The 27831-nt window shown below is 44.2% G+C and overlaps 1 protein-coding gene across 2 annotated transcripts in view; it reads left to right on the top strand.

The window, feature by feature from the left end:
* ATP7B (ATPase copper transporting beta) overlaps positions 1 to 27831 on the top strand; it is a 156305-nt gene that overhangs the window by 113654 nt on the left and 14820 nt on the right. For both annotated transcript variants that reach the window (XM_040340335.1, XM_040340334.1), the window contains 8 exons: positions 1156 to 1389; positions 6618 to 6709; positions 11387 to 11514; positions 15287 to 15441; positions 15549 to 15683; positions 21924 to 22118; positions 25348 to 25530; positions 27453 to 27648. In XM_040340335.1, coding sequence (XP_040196269.1) covers positions 1156 to 1389; positions 6618 to 6709; positions 11387 to 11514; positions 15287 to 15441; positions 15549 to 15683; positions 21924 to 22118; positions 25348 to 25530; positions 27453 to 27648 — 1318 coding nt within the window. The remainder of the gene's footprint in view (positions 1 to 1155; positions 1390 to 6617; positions 6710 to 11386; positions 11515 to 15286; positions 15442 to 15548; positions 15684 to 21923; positions 22119 to 25347; positions 25531 to 27452; positions 27649 to 27831) is intronic.

The raw sequence follows: 27831 nt of genomic DNA, 5'->3' as shown, positions 1-27831 counted from the left end.
CCATGCCCACAGAACTAAACACGCCTGAAAATAGGCTTCCTACGACCGACGTAAGTTTCCTACGCCGTCGTATCGTGGGCGCATATTTACGCTGGCCGCAAGGGGCGCTTCCATTGATTTACGAATCGAATATGCAAATGAGGGAGATACGCCAATTCACGGACGTACTTGCGCCCGGCGCATTCATATGGTGTAAAGTTAAGCTTTATAAAGCAGGGGTAAGTCATGTTAAGGTATGGACCAGGGAACAGCCGTCTTATTTTACGTCGTTTACGTAGTACGTGAATAGGGATGGGCGTAGGTTACGTTCACGATGTAGGCAGTGATTCGATGTATCTTAAGGAGTATTTCCGACGTGATTCTGAGCATGCGCACTGGGATGCGTCCACGGGACGGCGCATGCGCCGTTCGTTCGGCCCATCATTTGCATGGGGTCACGCTTCATTTAAATGGATCACGCCCACTTCCACCTACTTTGAATTAGGCGGGCTTACGCTGACTAATTTACGTTACGCCGGCGCAGCGTTGGGAGCATTTGCATTGTGAATTCGGTGCTTGGCTCTCTGCTTTACGTCGGCGTAGCGCATATGAGATGCGCTACGCCCGCCTAAAAATGCGCCGATGTCTGTGAATCCGGGCCATTATTTTTTAGTAGAGACCCTAGAGAATAAAATGGCGGTTGTTGCAATATTTTATGTTGCACTGTATTTGCGCAGCAGTCTTTTTAAATGCACTTTTTTGGGTAAAAAATTACTTTAATGAATAAAAAAAAAACATAGCCAGTAAATTTAGCCCATTTTTTTTTTTTTTTTTGTATAAATGTAAAGGATTTTACGCCGTGAGAATCGTGATCTTCATTCTAAGCAAAAAAAAATTGTTAAGTGTTAAGTGTTAGCATGATTTATTGTTCATTATGTGCTTTGAGGTTTTTACACACATAATTAACCTTACAATACTGTGCTAGATTATTTTTTTTTTACTATATGACTGGATGATGAATAATGATATGGATGGAGGATAATGATAATTTTTGCATCCATTTTACTGTGGGACTCTAGACCTCAAAGTCAAGTAACAGACTAACCATAAGATGTTGTTCTATGACAATAATGTATCCAAAACGATGTTGTAAGGATGTTCCTCTCTGATTCGCAGTGCCTTGGAGGATGGTACTTCTATGTGCAGGCCTACAAGTCTCTAAAGCACAAGTCAACCAACATGGATGTTCTGATAGTCCTGGCGACCACCATTGCGTACATTTATTCCGTGGTTATCCTGATCGTGGCCATGTTAGAGAAGTCCGATCAGAGCCCAGAGACCTTCTTCGATACACCCCCCATGCTGTTCATGTTTATTGCTCTGGGGAGATGGCTTGAGCACATAGCCAAGGTAATTGCATTAGATTGGTCCCAGCGGGGCCCACCAGGAAATCTCTATCCTGACTTATCCCTGGGAATTGTTAACCATTATACACGCCCAGAACAACGAGGCACACTGGGTATTGGGAGCACATCAGTGGGCAGGGAAATGATCTCCTGATTATAATGTACAGTAAATCCTGTAAATCCCGCTGTATTTATTCACCTGTTACTCACACACTATAATCCTTCTGTGTAAATGGATATGTGTTTACTGCTTGGCATAGGTGTGCGCAGCCTATTGCATCAGGGCGTGCACTCCAGAGCACACATACACATGCAGGTATCAGCAGAGCAGTGTCAGTAGAGCAGAGATTGGTCTCACTAGTTTTTAGGGTTGTCCCGATACCGATACTAGTATCGGTATCGGGACCGATTCCGAGTATTTGCGGGAGTACTTGTACTCCCGCAAATTCCCCCGATACCGAAATAGAATACTTCCCCCCCCGCCGCCGCCGTTACGCTGCATCCCGCCGTCGTTACGCCGCATCCCCGCTGCCGCCGACTGGGTAATACGGGCGGGGAACATTACAGCTTTCATTTGAATAGCTGTAATGATTCGCGCCGCGCCGCGTATAGACACTCCCCCTTGCTCGGGTGAACTGTCCAATGCCGAGCAAGGGGGAGTGTCTATACGCAGCGCGAATCATTACAGCTATTCAAATGAAAGCTGTGATGTTCCCCGCGCGTATTAACCAGTCGGCGGCAGCGGGGATGTGGCGGGATGCAGGTAAGGGGGACATGGCTGGATATGGGGGGGAGACATGGCTGCATGGGGGGGAGACATGGCTGCATGGGGGGGAGACATGGCTGCATGGGGGGGACGACATGGCTGCATGGGGGGGACGACATGGCTGCATATGGGGGACATGGCTGCATATGGGGGGAGACATGGCTGCATATGGGGGACATTGCTGGATATGGGGGGGAGACATGGCTGGATATGGGGGGACATGGCTGCATGGGGGGGACATGGCTGGATATGGGGGGAGACATGGCTGGATATGGGGGGAGACATGGCTGGATATGGGGGGGAGACATGGCTGCATATGGGGGGACATGGCTGCATATGGGGGGAAACATGGCTGGATATGGGGGGACATGGCTGCATATGGGGGGGACATAGCTGGATATGGGCGAGACATGGCTGCATATGGGGGGGACATGGCTGGATATGGGGGAGACATGGCTGCATATGGGGGGACATGGCTGGATATGGGGGGGCATGGCTGCATATGGGGGGGACATGGCTGGATAATGGGGGGACATGGCTGCATATGGGGGGGACATGGCTGCATATGGGGGGGACATGGCTGGATAATGGGGGGACATGGCTGCATATGGGGGGGACATGGCTGCATATGGGGGGGGACATGGCTGCATCTGTGGGGGGACATGGCTGGATAATGGGGGGACATGGCTGCATATGGGGGGACATGGCTGGATAATGGGGGGACATGGCTGCATATGGGGGAGACATGGCTGGATAATGGGGGGACATGGCTGCATATGGGGGGACATGGCTGGATAATGGGGGGACATGGCTGCATATGGGGGAGACATGGCTGGATAATGGGGGGACATGGCTGCATATGGGGGGGACATGGCTGCATATGGGGGGGACATGGCTGCATAATGGGGGGACATGGCTGCATATGGGGGGGGGACATGGCTGCATATGGGGGGGACATGGCTGCATATGGGGGGGGACATGGCTGCATCTGTGGGGGGACATGGCTGCATTTGTGGGGGGACATTTAAAAAAAAGTATCGGTATTCGGTATCGGCGAGTACTTGAAAAAAAGTATCAGTACTTGTACTTGGTCCTAAAAAAGTGGTATCGGGACAACCCTAGTTTTTAGTATTATTATTATTATAATTTTTTTTTTTACAATCTTTTTAGGAGTGAAAATGGTGAAATATCAAGGATCTAAACAGAGAGAAAGGGAGTGAGGATAGAGCTTCTCCAGGTCCCTTTCTCTGCAGTCTCAGCTGCACTGGACAGAGACTGAATGGGAAGTGTTCTGTGCTGAGCGGCTTCCTGTTCATTCACAAACTGAAGCATAGTTTACGCTGCTTCACTTAAGAATGAACACAGGACTGATCAGTACAGATCACTCACTGTGCCCATTCATTCATCAATCCGGGATACATTCCCTGCAGCAACTGGTGCGAGAGAAGAGAGAAGCTGGCAGCACTGCAAGGGGGAGACAGGGGGCAACAGGAAGCAGGGTGACATGGCCCGAAACAGGGTGATTAGGGTGTGCCCAGGCACTCCCTGTGCGCACACTTATGCTGTTTGGCGTTTTCTTATAGATTGCTGAAAAGTGCATCTTTGCTTTTTGTTGATTGTGTCACCGCATTTTAGATATTTAGTCCCAGCTAAAATCCCAAAGCAAAACTTAAAGGGTCACTAAAGGAAAAAGAAAATTGGGCTAAAATGAATGTCTGCAAGGTAGACAGACAGAATAGTGTAATGATTCTGTTAAAAAACAAGTAAATACCTATTAAATTCCTTCATCTATATCACCTCTGGCATTCTAGTTTCTGTTCTCTCATTCACTTCCTGGTTTGCGGTACTCGTTCATGTAAGAACTACATTTCCCAGTATGCATTGCAGCACACCCAGTAATTCACACCTCCTTGAAGTCTCTAACACGTAGAGAGCGTCCTGCCGCACAGATGTAGTTCCCAGGAGGGGGTGAGCACGTTACTGACCACCGCAGTAAAGCCTCCCATCACTGTGGTCAGTAAAATCAGACAAGCAGGAAGTGAACAGAACAGAGAAGAAATAGAGCAACTTCTGAGCAAAAACGAACAATGAGGAAGTGAAAAGAGGAATGTCTGCAGGTAAAGGATGCTTATTATGAAAAAAATAAATTTCCTTTACAACCCCTTTAAAGCGTTATTAAACTCAAAACCAAAATTGTAATATTTTGCAGCTTACCAATCATTAGATGTGGTGACTGCATTCATTTCTTTTTTTAGGCCTTTTTTCCCCCTTACATTTTCACCCGGTGAACTGGCTAGTAACACACCTTTTGTTTTAGAGTGCCCTCACTCTGGATGAAGGAGCACAAGGGGCACAGCAGACAGCAGCATTGGGGGAGGGGTACATTTGATGCACTAAAAAATTGAAGCCAAACTCCAGCTAAGCAGTTACAGCAACAGCTGTTTTCCTTTTGGGATAAAGGTTTTACATAAATTAATAAAGGCTGATCATTGTAAGCACCCCTGGCAGTGTTATATGGTTTGTCTTATCCCTGTAGTTGATGCATTTGGAAGAGAGCTTGTTCTTTTCAAAAGCAACAGATTTACTGGCTGGATCATTAGATGAAAATATAGGGAAAGAGAGCCTAAGACAGAAAACTAAGGCAGCAGCCACATCTAAGAATTGGTAAGCTGCAATATAATAAATGTTTGCTTTTGGGTTTAATACTTCGTTATGCCCCTTTTCACGCTGGCAGATCAGCCTGCTCATTAGAGGATCTCTCCACCGATCCCTGCTGAGCAGGTAGATGGCAGGTCCGTGTCCGCTGATGCAGCGCGTGCACGGACACAACCCGTTGTTCTTTATGGGTTGTCGGATGGAAAAAGGACCGCCTGTTTCTATCTAAATGCGATCCAATCCGATCTGCCAGATGGATGGGGAACGGATCCCGGACTGTCTGTTTTTAGTGGACAGGATTTGATTGACTGCAACAGGAGCCAATAGCTGCCGCTACTGCATCATATCCTGTGAGGAGAGAGAGAGCATATCTGCTTCACTCAGTCACAAAGCTGGATTGAGATTGGGGGGGGGGGGGGGGGCTGAGCTGACATCTTTTTTTTTTTACCTTAACCACTTTGAAGGACCCCTTCACGCAGATATACGTCGGCAGAATGGCGCGGCTGGGTACATCCATGTACCTGTATGTACCTGTATGTGGCCCTTTAAGCCCAGCTGTGGGGTCGCCGCCGGGGCGTGCACGCGACCCGGTCCGAAGCTCCGTGACCACGCCCGCGGGACCCGTGGACCCGATCGCCGCCGGTGTCTCGCAATTGGTCCTCCGGAGCTGAAGAACGGGGAGAGGTGTGTGTAAACACACCTTCCCTGTCCTTCGTTGTGGCAGTGTCATTGATCGTGTGTTCCCTGATATAGGGAAACACGGTCAATGACGTCACACACCCCGCCCCCCTACAGTTAGAAACACATATGAGGTCACACTTAACCCCTTCAGCGCCCCCTAGTGGTTAACTCCCAAAATGCAATTGTCATTTTCACAGTAAACAATGCATTTTTATGCTGTGAAAATGACAATGGTCCAAAAAATGTGTCAAAATTGTCCGAAGTGTCCGCCATAATGTCGCAGTCACGAAAAAAATCGCTGATCGCCGCCATTAGTAAAGAAAAAATATTAATAAAAATGCAATAAAACTATCTCCTATTTTGTAAACGCTATAAATTTTGCGCAAACCAATCGATAAACGCTTATTGCGATTTTTTTTTTACTAAAAATAGGTAGAAGAATACGTATCGGCCTAAACTGAGGAAAAAATAAAATTTTTATATTTTTTTGGGGGATATTTATTATAGCAAAAAGTAAAAAATATATTGTTTTTTTTTTTCAAAATTGTCGCTCTATTTTTGTTTATAGCGCAAAAAATAAAAACCGCAGAGGTGATCAAATACCACCAAAAGAAAGCTCTATTTGTGGGAAAAAAAGGACGCCAATTTTGTTTGGGAGCCACGTCGCATGACCGTGCAATCGTCAGTTAAAGCGACGCAGTGCCGAATCGCACTTAAGAATCGTCTTAAGTGGTTAAGGACACCTTCACGCCGATATACGTCGGCAGAATGGCACGGCTGGGCACATCCACGTACCTGTATGTGGCCCTTTAAGCGACGCAGTGCCGAATCGCAAAAACTGGCCAGGTCCTTTACCTGCATAAAGGTCCGGGTCTTAAGTGGTTAATGCAGTAAAAAAAAACGTAAGCCTTTACAACCACTTTAATAGTGTAAAATAGTGAAGCACCTGCTTTGTCAGAGCTTAAAACCTGAAGCTGATATGTGTATACAGATTCAGGGACCTCCAGGGCGGTGTCTCAGTGCCATAGGTTATGTTACCTATTTCAGGCAGTCACAGGTTCACTTTAATTGCACTTACATTGTGTATGCTGAAAACATTGTAATCATATACAATTCTGTTTATGTTGTAGGGTAAAACATCGGAGGCTCTCGCTAAGCTGATATCTCTGCAAGCTACAGAGGCGACTGTTGTCACACTTGGACCAAATTTCTCAGTTGTAAGGTAAAGCAATTTTCTCTGTTACTGTACATCTCCCTGGCACAGATTCAGTAAGCAATTGCGCCTGCGTAACCATAGTTACGCAGCGCAATTGCTGACTTGCGCCGGCGTAATGAGTTCTCCTGATTCAGAGAACTCGTTACGCCGACTGCAGCCTAAAATCTGCGTGGCATAAGGCTCCTATGCCACGCAGATTTTAGGCTGCATTCTTGCGATGAACGCTAGGGGGTGTTCCCATTGTGGTCAGCGTTATAGTATGCAAATTGCATACTTACGCCAATTCACAATGCTGCGCGCCCCCTGCGTACGCAAGTTACGTTGTTTCCGTACGGCGTGTTTAGCGTAAGGCTGCCCCTTCTAATAGCAGGGGCAGCCAATGCTAAACTATACCCGGCGTTCCCGCGTCGCGACGTTCGAATTTTACGTTGTTTGCGTAAGTGAATCGTGAATGGCGCTGGACGCCATTCACGTTCACTTTGAAGCAAATGACGTCCTTGCGACGTCATTTGCCGCAATGCACGTCGGGAAAGTTTCCCGACGGAGCATGCGCTCTACGCTCGTCGCGGGAGCGCGCCTAATTTAAATGATTCCCGCCCCCGGCAGGATCATTTACATTGCGCGCGCTTACGCCGGGCAATTTTGCCGGCGCGCCCTCGCAATTTACGGAGCTACTGCTCCGTGAATCGAGGGCAGCGCAAAATATTTGCGGGGGCGCAGGGCAAAATCAATACGTTCGTAAAAGTGGAACTTTAGACAAAAAATTAAGAAAATAATATTCATAATTCTTTGCTTAAAGTAGTATCTAAACTTTAGCATTTTGTAACTTAAAGTGGCTGTAAACCCGATTCGTGAAATTTGAGCTGGGCACATATATCTGTAGTGTTTACTTATCTCTCTCCAAAGCCCTAAGTCTTGTGGCTTTCTCCTGCTCTGTTATCAACATGATAACTTCTGACAACTGTGATAAAACCACAGAAATTTGTGTCAGGGGGTGCTATAAATAGATTAGCAGACAGTTGGTCAATTCACAGCACAGCTCTGCAAGTCTCTGCCTATGTGGAGGGGGTTGTGTGCCTTTCCTCCAATCAGCTGTCTTACAGTGTAGTGTGAGTGAGTGAGAAACTTGTATAGCGCTACATATGCAAACTGAATCGCCTCAAGGCGCTTGTAGTAGACTCCCCTCCCCCTGCTGGAACAGAAAGAGAAAATTCTAACACAATGTGCTCTTTCTAAACAGTATATAAAGCTGAAGACAGCAGATATAAATGTAAAACTTATGTAGGGAGATTTGTTTAGTATCATCTGAGGCTGTTCACCTTACTGGGTATATGTGATGGTTTACATCCATTTTAACACACTGAGCATAATAAAAAAATATTCCATGTAATGTTTGTTAAAATTCTTACCCCTGCACTTTCAATTTACAGCTTTCAGTGCTCCTGCTCTGTCAGTCTTGCTTCCCTGAACTTCAGGTCTTCACAGGAAAGGGTTAATAGTAGACAGTGCAATCTAGATTCAGTCTGTTAGCTTGGGGAAGGAGGGAGGAGATATTCTTGCCATTCCAGGCTATGAGGCTGTGTGTTTCTATTGAAGTGTAGAGAGACATAACTCTAGTCCCTGCATGCAAGGGCGACTCCTAAGGATGGTGAACGAGAAAGGAGCCACCCTGAAATAGGAAACCTATGGCAGCAGTCATGGCACCAGCTTAACCACTTCCCGCCCAGCCTATGGCCGATTTACGTCCGGGAAGTGGTTACACAATCCTGACAGGACGTCCTGCAGGATTTCATGCCGCACGCGCCTGTGGGGGCACGCAGTGCGGCGATCGGTGATGCGGGGTGTCAGTCTGATCTCAGTAAAGAGTCTCTCACGGAGACGGAGACTCTTTACCACGTGATCAGCCGTGTCCAATCACGGCTGATCACGATGTAAACAGGAAGAGCCATCGATGGCTCTTCCTCACTCGCGTCTGACAGACGCGAGTATAGGAGAGCCGATCGGCGGCTCTCCTGACAGGGGGCGTTCGCGCTGATTGTTTATCAGCGCAGCCCCCCCTCGGATCACCACACTGGACCACCAGGGATGCCCACCCTGGACCACCAGGGTGTGCAAAAACAAAAAAAATATAGAACAAAAAAACAAAAAGCAATAAAAAATAAGAAAAAAGATGCCAATCAGTGCCCACAAATGGGCACTGACTGGGAAAATCAGTGCCACCCCACAGTGTCCATCAGTGCCACCCCACAGTGCCCATCCATGCACAGTGCCCACCTATCAGTGCCCACCTGTGCCACCCATAAGTATTAGGGTTGTCCCGATACCACTTTTTTAGGACCGAGTACAAGTACCGATACTTTTTTTCAAGTAGTCGCCGATACCGAATACCGATACTTTTTTTTAATGTCATGCGACCGTTTTCAAACCACAATACAGACTAAGGATATTTTCTTTAGAATTATGAAGAACTGGTACATCATGGTGTGGGGCTGTTTTTTAGCATACGGTACTGGAAAACTACATTTCATTGAAGGAGTGATCACTGTCAGTGCAGCTCATCGGTGCCAGTGCCCAAAAGTGCAGCTAGCCAGTGCCACCTATCAGTGCAGATCAGTGCCCATTAGTGCATCAGTGCAGGGAGGCAGCTTATAAGTGCATCTCATCAGTGCCACCCAATCAATGCCAGTGCCACCTATCAGTGCCATCCATTTATGAGTGCCATTCAATCAATGCCAGTGCCACCTATCAGTGCCATCCAATTTGCGGTCACAAAAAAAAAAAAAAAAAAAAAGTATTCTATTTTGGTATCGGGAGTATTTGCGCGAGTACGAGTACTAGCGCAAATACTCGGTATCGGTCCCGATACCGATACTGGTATCGGTATCTGGACAACCCTAATAAGTATCCATCAGTGCCACCCATAAGTGCCGCCCATCTGTGCCGCCCATGAGTGCCCATCAGTGCCGCCTATGAGTGCCCATCAGTGCCGCATAGCAGCGCCGCCAATCAATGCCACCTCATCTGTGCCGTCAGTACTACCTCATCGATGTCCATCAGTGCCATCTCATCGGTGCCCATCAGTGCCGCCATATCAGTGCCCGTAATTGAAAGAGAAAAACTTATTTACAAAAAAATTAACCTAAAAAAATAAAAACTTTTTTTGTTTAAAAATTTGCAGTCTTTTTTTAGTTGTTGCGCAAAAAAAAAAAAAAGCAGAGGTGATCAAATAACAACAAAAGAAAGCTCTATTTGTGGGGAAAAAAGGACGCCAATTTTGTTTGGGTACAGTGTTGTATGACCGCGCAATTGCCATTCAAAGTGCGACAGTGTTGAAAGCTGAAAATTGGCTTGGCGGGAAGGTGCGTAAGTGCCTGGTATGGAAGTGGTTAAACTGGAACATAGGACAGGATTAAAAGATTAAAAACAGAAGCTGCATACTCAATACGTGATAAAATCAGCTGATGAGGGTTTATTATCACTTTAATAGACATTTAGGGGCAGATCCACACAGAGAGTACGCCGGCGTATATAGTGATACGCCGGCTTACTTTCAAATTTCCCGCGTCGTATCTTTGTTTTGAATCCTCAAAACAAGATACGACAGCATCTGGGTTAGATCCGATAGGCGTATGCCTTCGGATCTTAGATGCAATTCTTCGGCGTCCGCTGGGTGGCGTTCCCGTCGTATTCCGTGTCGAGTATGCAAATTAGCTATTTCCGACGATCCACGAACGTACGACCGGCCGTCGAATTCTTTTACGTTGTTTCCGTTCGGCTTTTTTCGGCGTATAGTTAAAGCTGCTATTTGGTGGCGTACGCAATGTTAAGTATGGCCGTCGTTCCCGCGTCAAATTTGAAAATATTTTATTTTGTTTGCGTAAGTCGTCCGTGAATGGGGCTGGACGTAATTTACATCCACGTCAAAACAATGCCGTCCTTGTGACGTCAATTAGCGCAATTTACGGCGTGAAATTTAGGGACGGCCTATGCGCAGTTTGCTCGGCGCGGGGACGCGCTTCATTTAAATGAAACACGCCCCCTACTCGCCGATTTGAATTACGCGCCATTCCTTCGCGAGAGATACACTACGCAAATTCTTTGTGGATTCAAAGATTAAAAAGTAAGTTACAGTGGCGTAGCGTATCTCACATACGCTGCGCCCATGCAATTGTACGAGGATCTGCCCCAAAGAGTATAGTTCTGCCCTGAAGAAGCTTTTTTAATATACTGTACCTTTAGGGCTGGTTCACGCCCAAAAAAACGAACTCCAGATCTGTTCCGGATGCGTTTCTGCATCCTCGTTTTTACTGCGTTCCGGTGCGTTTTTAATGCGTTTCCAGGTGCATTCAGGGTGCTTTTTTTTTCTTTTTTTTTTTACTGTACTGTGGTCCAGTGCTTTTTTTTTATGTGTTCCGGTGCGTTTTTGATGCGTTTTACTGTGTTCCAGTACAGCCCAGTGCAGGAACTGGAACTGTAAAGCACTGGAACTGACCGCACTGGTGTGTGAACTACGCCATTGAAAACCATATAACCTACTCTCCGTGCATTTTTGATGCAGAAAAAAATGCGCTGGACTGCATTTGGTGTGAACTGGTTGTTAATTTACTGATAATATTAACACACATTCCGTAAGTCTGGGGAAAGATTTTCTTACTTATGCTGCCACTTTCTATGGCGTTACAGGGAGGAGCAGATGGCTGTAGAGTTGGTACAGAGAGGAGATGTGGTGAAGGTGGTACCTGGTGGCAAGTTTCCAGTTGATGGGAAAGTCATTGATGGGACTTCTATGGCAGATGAATCTCTTATCACAGGTAATTATCAACTGCAGTTAAAGGAGAAATAGAAACATATTGCTTATTTTTGGAGAATATCATTAACAAAGATATAGGTGAGAATAATCTAAATCCCACTTCTACCCAGGGGCGGACTGACAACTCATGGGGCCCCTAGTCAATAGGAGATCATGAGGCCCCCGGGCAATAGGAGATTATGGGGCCCCCGGGCAATAGGAGATTATGGGGCCCCAGGCAATAGATTATGGGGCCACACAGTATACACACACAGACACACAGCATATATACACAGTATACACAACATATACACAAACAGTATACATACGCATATACACACACAAACACACAGTATACATACATAGTATACACACACAGACACACAGCATATACACACACAGTATACATACACACACACACTGAAAATGTACTGGAGAGGCGAGGCAGTTATAATCTTATCTGAATGAGTGATGGTGACGCACTGTGAAGCTAAAAACTACAACAAGGGAATATTACAAAACCCACCAAATGGGTAAGTGGACCCTTAGGTGCAAAATTAGATAAGGGTGAAGGTGAATCCAAATAAATGGCAAAAATATATGGCAACAATGTATCAAAACATATATAGCAAACTATAACAATAATGTGAACTAGTGCAATGTTATAAATATACAAACAAGCATATAGATAAGTGGACTACAGTAGAAAGTCCACTACAAACACAAAAACGTGAAAGAACACCACACGTGTAAATAAAGTATAATAAAGTCCATTTAAATAGTGATTCCAGGGGAAACCAAAATCCAGTGTTTAGGAGGGGCAGACTTCAGTGCAGACACCTCTTGTGGTACTAAATGCTCACCTCAGAGCTATAGCACGGAAAGCCCAAAGTACCACAGGTATCCTCAAGGCTGCAGCAAGACTGATTAAAGCTGGGAAGGGATTCCTCATCAAATTGGCATAAAACAGGGAAAAAGAATAAACGAATAATAGCGTAATCCTGTGGGGTTGCTTAGAAGAAAGACTGATATATCACATATACACGCACTCACATGGAGGCCATGAATAGTGGGCCTATCTCCACGAACACCGAGTTTGTATCCTGATCTTGTCTGTGTACTGAAGGGTCACTGGATATGTGAAAAGGAGTCACTCTTCTAAATCTTCCACCTCCTATCTTGACCCGTGGTATCCGGTATGGTACTCAGAGGGTATGGGTGGAAGAAAGGAGAGGGAGACTTCTTCACTCTATCCCCTGAAGAAGTCACGTGGTGTGACAACACGCGTAGGGAACAGGAGCACCAGATCCAACACGCACTGACGGCGGAGAGACGAGCTTGCTGCTCGTAGGTTTTGGTTTTCGCCCTTCCGTTTTAAATGTGAGTTTTTACTTTGCAACTAGCCTGTAATAAATGTTATATATGGTACTGCACCATGGGTCTCCCTCTCCTTTCTTCCACCCATACCCTCTGAGTACCATACCGGATACCACAGGTCAAAATAGGAGGTGGAAGATTTAGAAGAGTGACTCCTTTTCACATATCCAGTGACCCTTCAGTACACAGACAAGATCAGGATACGAACTCGGTGTTCGTGGAGATAGGCCCAATACCTTCATGTGAGTGCGTGTATATGTGATATATCAGTCTTTCTTCTAAGCAACCCCACAGGATTACGCTATTATTCGTTTATTCTTTTTCCCTGTTTTATGCCAATTTGATGAGGAATCCCTTCCCAGCTTTAATCAGTCTTGCTGCAGCCTTTAGGATACCTGTGGTACTTTGGGCTTTCCGTGCTATAGCTCTGAGGTGAGCATTTAGTACCACAAGAGGTGTCTGCACTGAAGTCTGCCCCTCCTAAACACTGGATTTTGGTTTCCCCTGGAATCACTATTTAAATGTACTCTATTATACTTTATTTACACGTGTGGTGTTCTTTCACGTTTTTGTGTTTGTAGTGGACTTTCTACTGTAGTCCACTTATCTATATGCTTGTTTGTATATTTATAACATTGCACTAGTTCACATTATTGTTATAGTTTGCTATATATGTTTTGATACAGTGTTGCCATATATTTTTGCTATTAATTTGGATTCACCTTCACCCTTATCTAATTTTGCACCTAAGGGTCCACTTACCCAGTTGGTGGGTTTTGTAATATTCCCTTGTTGTGGTTTTTAGCTTCACAGCGCGTCACCATCACTCATTCACATTCCTCCCTTTTCTGACTATCAGGTGATCGCAGCAGTGCCCCCTAGAGTTTAGTATCGATAGCGCAAGAGTTTTACCACTTTCAGTTATAATCTTATGATTTTTTTTAAAAACAGATTTTTTACATACTGTCCCTGGTTTTACTGAGGCTGGCAACCCTGATGGAGCCCCCTAGTGGCATGGGCCTGAATGGTCAGTCCGCCCCTGCTTCTACCTCTGTGTGAAAAGCAGCTATTGTAGATGAAGAAATTATTTTGTCTGTAAAATGTATGTTTCTACTTTTGTTCTTATTTGACTGTTCCTAAAATAACTGCATTTGTTAAAAATAAAGTTTCAAATGTTCCTGTTGCCATTAGGGCTATAGATGACTTGGATCTTTTATCTATGCAAACCTTTCTTTATAATCGCCTAATAAACCACTCACTTTTTACTGTACACATAAATACGGTACTTTAAAAGCCAAGTCGGGAATAATTAAGAAAAAATAAACTGTAATTTTTATGTGATCTCCATGTTTTCACTAGTTTGATCTTCTTCCATGTTTCTGCTATTAATGTGACTCTCTAGCTAAATTGTGAATAAAAGCTCTCCATGTAAGAAGAATAAATAGATCATTACTGCTGCTTACACCAAGCAAGACTGCTTTAATGCAGAGAAATTCTCCACTGAATCCTTTATTAACTCTCGTTCACATTAACTGTGGCTTTGAAATTGTACGATTTAAGATGAAGTCGCACGATTTCAAAGTCGTATGTCAGTGCAACTTGGAGGACATTGGTGCGGCTTCATGCAAAGGTGTCAATGCAAGTTGCTCCTGAAATCGCCTAAAGTAGTCCAGGAACTACTTTTTCAAATCAATGCGGAGCGGCAAAAATTTGGTATCGCGCAGATTTAAACAGTACGATTGCCAGCAATAGGGTGCGACTTGTCATGGGATTTGACCTGTCAAATCCCATGACTAGTCACTCCATTGTGAACGGGGGCTTAGACACCATCACTCCTGGAAGTGTTGATCTCGGGTCCCATGCTGCACTCCTATATCTATACCTGTATCACTGCTGTGTCCTGTACTGACACGTGGTCAGTGGAAGAAATCACTCAGGGTAGCACAGAACGAAGAGACTGACTGTTTTCTGTCGGGATGGTTTGATTTCTCTGTTTAATTTTGGTGAGGCAGGTGGTGTCAATAGGGATCACCCATGGCTTGATTTTGATGTTTTGGATTATTGTACATAAGTACTTACAAATGGCATTGTCACAATATAATAACTATACCCATTAAATGTCAAATTAGTCAGCTGGTATGTAAAGGTGTACACATTATATTGTTATAATGACCTCTTGTGGTCAGAATAGAAAATCACATCTAACGGGAGCATCATGGAAAAATTCCATCATTTATTCATCCTAGATAATAATTTTAAAGCCATTATATTTTTCCATGTAATTATTTTGTGCTACTTTATACTATGCTAAATAAAGTCACATCAGAAAAGTCCTGAATTTAAAATGGTAATCAAGTTTTGAAACTTCCTTGCAATTTTTCATATTTTCCCATGTTTTTAAATCATGTGTTATCTAGGTGAGCCTATGCCTGTCAGAAAAAAGCCAGGCAGCATTGTCATTGCTGGGTCCATTAATGCCCATGGCTCTGTGCTGGTTGAGGCAACTCATGTGGGTTCTGACACCACCTTGGCACAAATTGTGAAGTTAGTGGAAGAAGCTCAGATGTCCAAGGTAAGGGTACATTATTCTGTATTAGTTGAGTAGCCCCCGAGTGCATTTGGAATGACACTTGAATCAAATGTAAGTGTTTCTAATAAATTTTGCTTTTATTTTTTCAGGCACCGATCCAACAGCTGGCTGATAAAATCAGTGGATACTTTGTTCCTTTCATAATTATTGTTTCCATTGTCACACTGATTTGCTGGATCGCAGTTGGCTTTCTTAACTTTGATATCATAATCAAATATTTTCCAGTAAGTTGAAATAATGCATTATTTTATGGAATCATAATAGACTGTAAGATACCTGTTGTCACTTTTTTTAAAATAAAAGATTCCCATTTAACTGCTGATTAGAAGCCAGATTTTTCCTGTAATTATTCACATATTGGGTATAGCTGCCTGACTTCCCCTATATACAGAGATCAGCTCTGAGATTTATTGGTAGGGAGAATGTAGGAAGAAATTGTGGAAAATCAGTGTATGTCATAGTACATTGATTTTGTATAGTCAAGGGCCCGGATTCAGAGACGAGTTACGACGGCGTATCTCCGGATACGCCGTCGTAACTCTGAGTGTGCGGGGTCGTATCTATGCGCCTAATTCGTAGAATCAGTTACGCATAGATCTTTCCTTAAGATTCGACCGGCATAAGTCTCCTACACCGTCGTATCTTAGGCTGCATATTTACGCTGGCCGCTAGGTGGCGCTTCCGTAGATTTACGCGAGGAATATGCAAATTAGGTAGATACGCCGTTTCAGAAACGTACGTCCGCCCGGCGCATTTTTTTACGTCGTTTGTGTAAGGCTTTTTCCGGCGTAAAGTTACCCCTCATAAAGCAGGGGTAAGTCATGTTAAGTATGGACGTCGGAAACACACGAACAGCGTCGTTTGTTACGTCGTTTACGTAAGTCGTTCGCGAATAGGGCTGTACGTAAGTTACGTTCACGTCGAAAGCATTGACAGTTTGCGGCGTAATTTGGAGCATGCGCACTTGGAAACGTTCACGGACGGCGCATGCGCCGTTCGTAAAAAAAACATCAAATACGTGGGGTCACAATAAATTTAAATAAAACACGCCAACATCATCCACATTTGAATTAGGCGGGCTTACGCCGACACATTTACACTACGCCGCCGTAACTTAGGGCGCAAGTTCTTTCTGAATACGAAACTTGCGCCCTAAGTTACGGCAGCGTAATGTATCTGAGATACGTTACGCCCGCCGATAGATACGCAATTGTATCTGAATCCGGGCCAAGAAGTTCAGCTGAAGGCAGAGTTGCACTATATGACTCGATTGTTTGGTGCAGTGGTCATCAACCCTATTCTAGTCTGCATCTCCCCAAGGAAATACATACAATCTGGCCTGTTAGTGGGCCCTGAGGACAGGGTTGATGACCACTGGTTTAGTGTATGTATAGTATTTGACGGATCTGGCCGACAAAACAAATGGGTTTTCACATGTGTCAGCAATCATTTTCTAATACAGGATATGAAATGAAGCAATTAATGTACTGCTATGTACAACACTTACAATGCTTAGTTCCTTGTTGTCTTTCACATAAGGCCAATATCTGATTTAATTTGGTTAAATTAGGTCTTGGTGCCAACAACTTAGCGTTGACAATTTTTGGAGTTGAATGTTCTTTGCCAAGATCCAGTGAAAACGCTGCAGCTCCCCCCTACCTATGGCTTTTGAATTGCCTCTTATACTAAAGCAGTGGGTCTCAACCCTGTGCGCAAGTACCCCCAACAGGCCATGTTTGCAGGTTTTCCTTTATCTTGCACAGTTGCTTTAAATCAGAGTCAATGGCTTGTTATTTTATCTAATGCCTCGTTTCGACTGAGCGCAACAGTTCGGGTCGGTACAGTTTGGAAGGGTTAGAATGGTCTGGCCTATTCAGGTGAACGTTTCCACTGCAAGTCGGACCGTCAGGGGCCATACAGGGTTTAGAAAAAATGCCTAGCATGTCCGCCAATCAGTGGAATGTATTGTAGCTCCGCCCTAACCGAACCGTACCATTTTCTATGGCCCCACATCTGAAGCAGGACCCAGAATGGTGCGGTATGGTTCGGTTGTATGGGCCGCTTTCATAATGGAAACACTCAAAATAGCGTACCGTACTGAACCAACCCGAACCGATCCGCCCAGTGGAAACGAGGCATAAAAGAAATTCCCAAAACATGGCCTGTTGGGTGTACTTGTGGACAGGGTTCAGAATCTCTGTACTAAAGCATCCTCTAAACCCCCCTTTGTCTGAACCTTTAATACTATCCAAAACCTAAGAAAAAATGTCTTATCTGTGAACCACCTGACACTAATCTCTTAAAGCTTTGTAAAAAGTGAAGGCACACCGTAAGTTAAGTCCAAGGAGCTGCATGACATCTCCTTGGCTTAGTTCTATTATTTACATCTGACGGTTTTATTGCATTCCCGGAAGACGGTTATCAATGTATTTCCATGAGCTCGACCCTGATGCTTCAGGTCTAAGCACCTTCAACATTAGAGTCAGTGCAACTTCTATGCCTGCCCCTCCCCTTCTCCTGCCCAATCATAGAAGTCTTTGTATTGTGTGAACTCACTCACAAAATACAAAGGCTTCTCTAAATGGGTAGCAGAGAGGAGGGGAGGGGTGGGGTGGGCATAGCTGCTCTGTGCGCCTCTCTATTTATCCTCTCTCACAGCACTGAGTGTCAGTGTATGCTCTGACAGAGCCATAAACCTGTAAGATATAAATGGTGTTAAGTTCAGGAGATGTTACGCACCTCATTGGATTAATTTATAAATTCAGCTTTAACCTATTCCTTAACAGATAACCCTTAGAACTTAAACAGTTAATGAACTCTGGGAGCTGTGCCCAAAAAGGTAAAAATAGGACTTTGCTCTCCCTGCAGCTGATCTTTGCCCATTAGTACCTACTTATGCACACACAGAAATGCATAGGCACACTCACATACAAGGAAGTCCACTTCTGTTTTTTTAGGATAAATTCAGGACATAAAGTACATTTTTATGTGTGCTACACAGGCAAAATTACCATTTCTAGATGATCCCTGTACCACAGCATAGCCTTACTTTTTCAATTAGGACCATGTTACAGTAGCACTTATCTTTTAATTCTTACCTAATTCTAACATCTAATCTAACTCCAGTAGTGAACCCCTAGCAATCTAATCCAACTCCAGTAGTGAACCCCTAGCAATCTAATCTAACTCCAGTAGTGAACCCCTAGCAATCTAATCTAACTCCAGTAGTGAACCCCTAGCCAACTAATCTAACTCCAGTAGTGAACCCCTAGCACCTAAAACCTAATCCCAACCTCCCAGTGATCCTGCTCCATTTTTACTTTAGAAATGGGTGGGGACAACAGGGAAAGTTGACCTAAGCTGCTGAGCTGAGCTGCTGAGAGAATCACATTAACTTCTTCAGTTTTTCTGCTGTGAAAAGCGAATTCACTTACTTGTTAAAAACAGTAGTAACACAGTGAAAAGAATAAAAAGAAAATAAAGCTTTTTGTGATTGGTTGAGCAGAATGGAAGAGGGAGAACGAGCGACTCTGCTTTGAACACTCACTCGTATTTGTGTGCAATAAATTTTTTAGCATCCACACCCACCCTCCAGATATGTTCGGTAAAGGACTGGACATAATCATTGACAAATATGAACAAAAACTGAAAATCAAAGTAAACAAAACAAGTAAATATAAATTATGTTGAATTTAGAACTGTAACGAAAAATTCCATAAATTCTTGACGAATATTTCATTGGAACACCCGTGAATTGTGACAAATATCATGTAGTAGATAACGTGACCAAAAAGAAACAGTGATACAATCCTCCACCAGTCTAACGATTGAATTCTTACCAGAACTCCATGATCCCTTGTTACAGGGGATCATGAACAGCATATAAAGGGCAATCACTCCCAGTCATGTGGTTCAGACGTATGTGATCCAATTGGGTCTCATTCACAATTGATGACAGCAATATCCACCATGTAAAAACAATGATAAAGGCTCCACATAGTGTATTAAAAGATTTATTTTTAAAAGGTAATGCACTTATAGAAATGCAGTAAAAAGATCGCCTTGAATCTGATGTGCCGGCCGGAACACAAATTCACGGCGCGCTGTCATCACCCAAACAAGCTCCAAACGTTCCCCAATGGACGGGTATCTGTGAATTTGTGTTCTGGTCGGCACATCGGATTCAAGGCAATCTTTTTACTGCATTTCTGTAAGTGCATTACCTTTTAAAAATAAATCTTTTTACTCTTTTAATACACTATGTGGAGCCTTTATCATTGTTTTTACATGGTGGATATTGCTGACATCACTTGTGAATGAGACCCAATTGGATCACATACGTCTGAATCACATGACTGGGAGTGATTTCCCTTTATATGCTGTTCATGATCCCCTGTAATAAGGGATCATGGAGTTCTGGTAAGAATCCAGGGCCATATTCTTGTACATTTTCGGCGGGCGGCGCGTAAGCCATTTACACTACGCCGCCCCAACCTACAGGAGCAAGTGCTGTATTCCCCAAACACTTGCTCCGTAGTTTGGGGCGGCGTAGTGTAATTGGCCCGGCGTATCCCCGCGTAAATCCAAGGGGGCGGCTTGTATTTAAATTGAGCGTGCCCCCGATTTGAACGAACTGCGCATGCGCCAGGCTTAAAATAGCCCAGTGCGCATGCTCTAGTTCTCGGCGTAAAACGTCAATGACGCCGACGTGTGCGTCATTGACGTAAAGTCGTATTCAAGAACGACTTAGGGAAACGACGTACCCGACGGGAAAAGATGACGCGGACCCGACACCATACTTAACATGGCGTACGTGGGACTGGCGTAAGGTTACCCCTCATATAGCAGGGGTAACCTTACGCTTACGCAAATGACGTAAGTGACTTACACATGTCGGATCTTAAGCGTATCTATGCGAAAATGATTCTAAGAATCACTCGCATAGATACGCGGGCCAAAAAAGAGAGATACGATGGAGTATCCTGAGATACTCCGTCGTAACTATACTCAGAATATGGCCCCCAATCATTAGACTGGGGGAGGATTGTATCACCATTTATTTTTGGTCACGTCTACTACATGATATTTGGCACAATTCACGGGTGTTCCGATGAAATCTTCGTCAAGAATTTATGGACTTTTTCGTTACAGTTCTAAATTCAACATAATTTATATTTACTTGCTTTGTTTACTTTGATTTTCAGTTTTTGTTCATATATGTCTATTTTAAATGTATACACTGTCGGTATCACTATAATAATGTATATCAACATTGATGGGTGTTGATATGGTCATCTAGTGCCATCTAGTGGCTACCCACTTCCATCACACAATGGGCCAGATTCACAAAGGTTAGCGGATCTTTAGATCCGTGTAACCTATGTGAATTAAGATCCGCCCTCGCAAGTTTGTGAGGAAAGTGTCAAATTCACAAAACACTTACCTCCAAACTTGCGACGGCGGATCCTAACTCCCCCAGCGGAATTCAAATTCCGCGGCTAGGGGAGTGTCATATTTAAATCAGGCGCGCTCCCGCGCCGATTTAAATACGCATGCGTCGTCCGGGGAATTTCCCGGCGTGCATTGCTCCCACTGACGTCAATAGGACGTCAGTGGTTGCGACGTGAGCGGGACTTGCGACGCGCGTGTTCGTGAATCGGCGTACGCAAACGACGTAGGGAATTTCAAAATCGACGCGGGAACGACGGCCATACTTAACAATACTTACCCCTGCTTTTAGCATGGGTAAGTATACGACGGGTACCGCGCTACGGAAACGACGTAAGAACACCGCGTCGGGTCCGCGTACGGTCGTGAATTTCGCGTATCTCGCTGATTTACATATTATTCAGTGTAAATCAGCGGGAACGCCCCCGGCGCCATTTTTAAATCAAAAAAAAGATCCGACAGTGTAACACAGTGTGACACTGTCGGATCTCAGCCCTATCTATGCGTAACTGGTTCTATGAATCAGGTGCATAGATAGGACTAGAAAAAATCCGAGATACGATGGTGTATCTGAGATACACCGTCGTATCTCTTTTGTGAATCTGGCCCAATATATATATTTTCTGACACAGCTATATATAGCATTATATGTTACTGGTCTTTAAATACCACTGTTTGGTGCCTTTAATAGGCTCATATGTTTAGAGTTAGCGCAATTTTTATTTTTATCACAATTTTCTTCTTGTACTTATTGTTTACTTGTTTATCGCGGCTCTCAGAGTGAATAGGCCAGGATTGGGCCAAAGGTCTCTTTTCCTTTTTTTCACTCCCTCTTGTCAATGGTATCTTAGCGCAGTTTCTTTCCTTTTTTCCTATGGACATAATCATTAACCAAAAAAAAACTACTTTTTTCCTTGCATTTTATTTAAAAAAATACCAGCATCAAGAACTAATCCGTCTATAGAATGTTATGTTTCTGTTTTGATGGTAATGTTTTTCTTTGCATCTACTTTTAGGGTTATAGCAAAATAATATCTAAGGCTGAAGTGATCATCCGGGTGGCGTTTCAGACTTCCATCACTGTGCTGTCTATTGCCTGCCCTTGTGCCCTGGGCCTGGCCACACCCACTGCGGTGATGGTAGGTACTGGAGTAGCTGCACAAAATGGCATCCTCATCAAAGGCGGAGGACCGCTAGAAATGGCACACAAGGTTGGTTTTTACCACACTAGAATTTTCTGTAGAATTGTTAATTAGTTAGGACATGCTTACTTGCATTTTAAAGCCTAAAGATATATACAATAAGATCTGTCTGTATGTCAGACATAAATGATTTATAGATTAAAGTATATTTAAAGGCAACATGTTTTAATGCTGGATAGAGTATAGAATCGTTAAAACCCCTGTCAGGTTTATTTTTTCCATCTGTGTCCCATAGTTAGTTAGTTATGTTGAAAAAAGACACAAGTCCATCCAGTCCAACCACAAAAAAATAAATAAACAAACAAAATAAAAAACACAGCACAATCCCATACACCCAACTCTATACCCACAGTTGATCCAGAGGAAGGCAAAAAACCCCAGCAGAGTATGATCCTATTTGCTACACCAGGGGAAAAAATTCCTTCCTGATCCCCCGAGAGGCAATCGGATTTACCCTGGATCAACTTTACCTACAAATCTTAGTACTCAGTTATATTATGTACATTTAGGAAAGAATCCAGGCCTTTCTTAAAGCAATCTACTGAGCTGGCCAGAACCACCTCTGGAGGGAATCTGTTCCACATTTTCACAGCTCTTACTGTGAAGAAACCTTTCCGTATTTGGAGGTGAAATCTCTTTTCCTCTAGATGTAAAGAGTGCCCCCTTGTCCTCAGTGTTGACCGTAAAGTGAATAACTCAACACCAAGTTCACTATATGGACCCCTTATATATTTGTACATGTTGATCATATCCCCGCTTATTCTCCTCTTCTCAAGAGTGAAAAAATGTTAGTTCTTCTAGTCTTTCCTCATAGCTGAGCTCCTCCATTCCTCTTATCAGTTTGGTTGCCATTCTCTGCACTTTCTCCAGTTCCCCGATACTCCCCTTTACATCCCGTGATGTACACAGCAAGAAGTAAAAGAACATTTCTCCAACGTAAGGGAAATATAGGTTTAGTCAGTTGTCATGGAGTTGTCAAGGGAACAGGTGTCCCCATTGTAGACTTTCAACTCCATTCCTGTTCTTTTGACACCAATTTGCTCTTCCTTGACTTTCAGTTCCAGTGACATAGCCATCAAGCCAAATAGGCTTTGGTTTTAGATACACTTTAACAGGCTGCATCATATCCACTAGACTAGAGCAAGGGTTCTCAACCTCTAGGCTGTGGCCCACAACTGTCGTCCTCTGCAAGGCCCCGGTTTCCTGTCTGTTCTGACTGCTAAATTTTAGCTGTTGGAGGCCATAGCTTGAGAGGAGTGTGCTGTTCTTGCAGTCCTGCTGGCTCCTGGAACGAGGGGGGAAATGTGGGGGTCCTTCTGGCCAGCTCTGGCTGCACTGAACGTCCAACTATACCAGAATACTGATGCGCACTAGGTGACCGCTTCCCCTACTAGTGCAAAGCAGCTGCCAGAGCTCGCTAAAGAGAGCCTTGTGTCTTTTCCCTCAGAGGGCCAGCGGGCGTGCAGGACAGCGACAATCTTGGTGTCATAGAGGATATGCTGTGCAAGCCCAAATATGCCACACTGCAGTGGAGACCCACTTGCGGGTAGGAGTGCAATCTGGATTTGAAGGTTGGAAAGGAGCTTTCTGATCAGAAAAAAAAATACACACAAGCCACTTGTAGCCACCAGGGTGGAAGTGCATTCACTTTAGATCTGAGGGGAAGATCTGAAATGGGGGGAAGCCCTGCTGATTTTATCATCCAATCATGTACAAGAAAAATGCTGTTTTTTATTTTCTTTGCATGTCCCCCTCAGATCTACAGCGACTGCGCTTCCAAGTGCACTTACAGTGCAAAGTGGATTTGCCTTTAGTAAATAAACCCCAATGAATTTGATTCATAGATCTGTAACACTAGGATAAAGCCTCGTACACACGACCGGTTTTCCCGGCAGTAAAACTGCCAGGAGAGCTTTTGGCCGGGAATCCCGGCCGTGTGTATGCTCCCTAGCAGTTTTCCCGATAGGGAAAACTGGCGGAAAAAAATAGAGAACCTGCTCTCTATTAGCTAGATTCAGGTAGAGTTAGTTCGGCGTATCAGTAGATACGCCGACCTAACTCAGAATCTGCGCCGACCTATGTTTAAGTGTATTCTCAAACAGAGATACGCTTAAACATATCTAAGATAGGACGGCTTGCGCCGTCCTATCTTAGGTTGCAATATTTAGGCTGGCCGCTAGGTGGCGCTTCCATTGCGGCCGGCGTAGAATATGTAAATCAGTAGATACGCCTATTCACGAACGTACGCCCGGCCGACGCAGTACATTTACGCCGTTTACGTAATGCTTTATCAGGCCTAAAGTTATTCCAACAAATAGTTGGAATAGCAATGTTAAAGTATGGCCGCCGTTCCCGCTTCGAAATTCGAAAAATGTACGTTGTTTGCATAAGTCGTCCGTGAATAGGGATTTACGTCGCTTACGTCCACGTCGAAATCAATAGGCCCGTGCGGCGTACGTTGCCGCAATGCACACTGGGAAATGTAGGCGCACGGCGCATTCGCCGTTCAAAGAAAAGGTCAATCACGTCAGGTCAAGCTCCATTAACATAAAACACGCCCCCTTAGCCGAATTTGAATTAGGCGCGCTTGCGCCCCGCCGCATTTACGATACGCCGCCGTAAGTTAGGAGGCAAGTACTTTGAGAATACAGTACTTGCCTCTCTGACTTAAGGCGACGCAGCGTAAATACGATACGCTACGCCGCTTTAAAGTTGTGGCGATCTAGGTGAATCTACCTATATTTTCCTGTTGGGATTCCCGGCAGAGTGTTTCCTGACGTGAAAACCGGTCATCTGTATGTTTACCTGAAGGGGAAATAAACCGCGCATGCACGATAACAATTCGACGCATACGCGGTAGTACAGAACGTAATTTAGCCGGCTCATCGTAGTCTTTGACGTCACCGCGTTCTTGCCAATCCAAAGAACGGCGGGTCTTTTGTGTGGCCTTGTGTATACATGGCTTTTCAAGGCAAGCTTGGCAGGAATCCTGTTGGGAAAACTGACGGTTTTCAAACAGACGGGATTCCTGGCCGTGTGTACAGGGCTTAAGGCTCTCAGATCTCATTGTACTCAACAGAACATAATTGTCCCCTTATCCTGTTGTGTCAGCTTTGTGAATTGAGACTAATGTCTTTTTATAAGCTAGCTACAGACAATGCACAACATCATAGATGAGCAATATCGTGACATGAAGCCAGACCAACTTGAAAAGTGTGATTATGTTTTTTTGTTACAGATAAACACAGTGATGTTTGATAAGACCGGCACAATAACACATGGGGTCCCCAAGGTTATGAGAGTGCTGCTACTTAGCGATACGTCGCGGATCCCCCTGAAAAGAATGCTTGCCGTGGTGGGGACAGCAGAGGCCAGCAGTGAACATCCCCTGGGAATGGCTGTTACTAAGTACTGCAAAGAGGTGATAAAATCGGTCTTACACAAATTCTAACATGAAGGAAAGGCTATTGCTAACGAACAGAAAAGTTACCGTATTAAAGTGTGCCACCAGAAGTATAAACAAAATAACATTCTTACCAAGCATTGTTTTTCTAGTAGGAATGCATAGATGGTGAGTTTTAAAGGGGTTGTAAAGATATCATTTTTTTTTCCTAAATAGCCACTTAAGCCCCGGACCAAAATGCTGCCTAAAGACCCAAGGTGTTTTTACAGTTCGGGACTGCGTCGCTTTAACAGACAATTGCGCGGTCATGCGACGTGGCCCCCAAACAAAATTGGCGTCCTTTTTTTCCCCATAAATAGAGCTTTCTTTTGGTGGTATTTGATCACCTCTGCGGTTTTTATTTTTTGCGCTATAAACAAAAATAAAGCGACAATTTTGAAAAAAATTCAATATTTCTTAATTTTTGTTATAATAAATATCCCCCAAAAACATATATAAAAAAAAAATTTTCCCTCAGTTTAGGCCGATACGTATTCTTCGACCTATTTTTAGTAAAAAAAATCGCAATAAGCGTTTATCGATTGGTTTGCGCAAAATTTATAGCGTTTACAAAATAGGGGATAGTTTTATTGCATTTTTATAAAATTTTTATTTTTTTACTACTAATGGCGGCGATCAGCGATTTTTTTCGTGACTGCGACATTATGGCGGACACTTCGGACAATTTTGACACATTTTTGGGACCATTGTCGTTTTCACAGCAAAAAATGCATTTAAATTGCATTGTTTATTGTGAAAATGACAGTTGCAGTTTGGGAGTTAACCACAGGGGGCGCTGTAGGAGTTAGGGTTCACCTAGTGTGTGTTTACAACTGTAGGGGGGTGTGGCTGTAGGACTGACGTCATCGATTGTGTCTCCCCTATAAAGGGGATGACACGATCGATGCGCCGCCATAGTGAAGCACAGGGAAGCCGTGTTTACATACGGCTCTCCCCGTTCTTCAGCTCCGGGGAGCGATCGTGACAAAGCGGCTATAAACAAATAGCCGCGCCGTCGTCCCGGATCGCTCCCCGAGCGAACCCGACCGCCGCATGTAGCGGGGGGGTCCCGATCGGACCCCCCACCCGCTAGAAGGACAGGACGTACATGAACGCCCATGTGCCTGTACGTGCCATACTGTGGACGTACATTTACATGCGGCGGTCGGGAAGTGGATAGCTTCCTTTACCTTAGTGCAGTCCTCCTTTACTTACCTCATCCTTCCATTTTGCTTTTAAATGTCCTTATTTCTTCTGAGAAATCCTCACTTCCTGCTCTTCTGTCTGTAACTCCACACAGTAATGTGAGGCTTTCTCCCTGGTGTGGAGGCAGGATTCTCTCTACGTTGCAGATAGAGAAAGGAGCTGTGTGTTAGTGGGTGTCCTGACTCTCCTGTAGTCCAAGGGAGGGGGCGAACACGACACTCCACACCAGGGAGAAAGCTTTGCATTACTGTGTGGAGTTACAGACAGAAGAACAGGAAGTGAGGATTTCTCAGAAGAAATAAGGACATTTAAAAGCAAAATGGAAGGATAAGGTAAGTGAAGGAGGACTGCACCAAGGTAAGGGAAGCTATTTAGGAAAATAAATTGTACCTCTACAACCCCTTTAAGACATAATAGAGGTTGTGATGGTGATCTTCTCTTGCATAGAAACCCCCTTTAAAATGGCAATTTATTTATATCGGATTTGAAGGCAGCATTAGAAAAGTGACTGTTGCTAGGTAAGTTCAAATGATTTGTTTCAATTTATTTTCCATAGCTAATTATGGTGCTGCAAAAATCACCTCTAATCTGTGCTGCTCAGAGTGGTAAAGATGACCTTAGTATTACTGAGAGACAATAAGGTAAGGGAATTTTAGGTGTATTTATCAAGAGTCTTCATAATTGTGTTTTTCTAGGAGCTTGGTACAGAATCTCTGGGTTATTGTTCGGACTTCCAGGCTGTTCCAGGATGTGGGATCCTTTGTAAAGTGAACAATGTGGAAAGTGTCCTGGTGCAGAGTGAAGAGGGTCTGAATGAGCACAATGTTTACAAAAGTGGACTTGGCCATTCGCAGGATGGTAGCAGTTTGATCATTACACCTGAATTACAAGGTATGTTTGTAAATCCACTCATAGAAGTAGTATTTGTATGGGGAAAAATTAAAACTGACACAGGGCCATCTCCCTGTTAAACTTGTCAAGCTGCTTGTAAAAATATTTACCACTAGTCATGTTTAGACATCTGATATATAAAGGTAGGCCAGCAATAATATTCGAAGCATTACTCATCTCATT

The sequence above is a fragment of the Rana temporaria genome, chromosome 2 (genome assembly GCF_905171775.1).
Source record: "Rana temporaria chromosome 2, aRanTem1.1, whole genome shotgun sequence".
In the NCBI taxonomy this organism is placed as follows: domain Eukaryota; kingdom Metazoa; phylum Chordata; class Amphibia; order Anura; family Ranidae; genus Rana; species Rana temporaria.
This window is presented reverse-complemented; position numbering and strand designations above follow the sequence as displayed.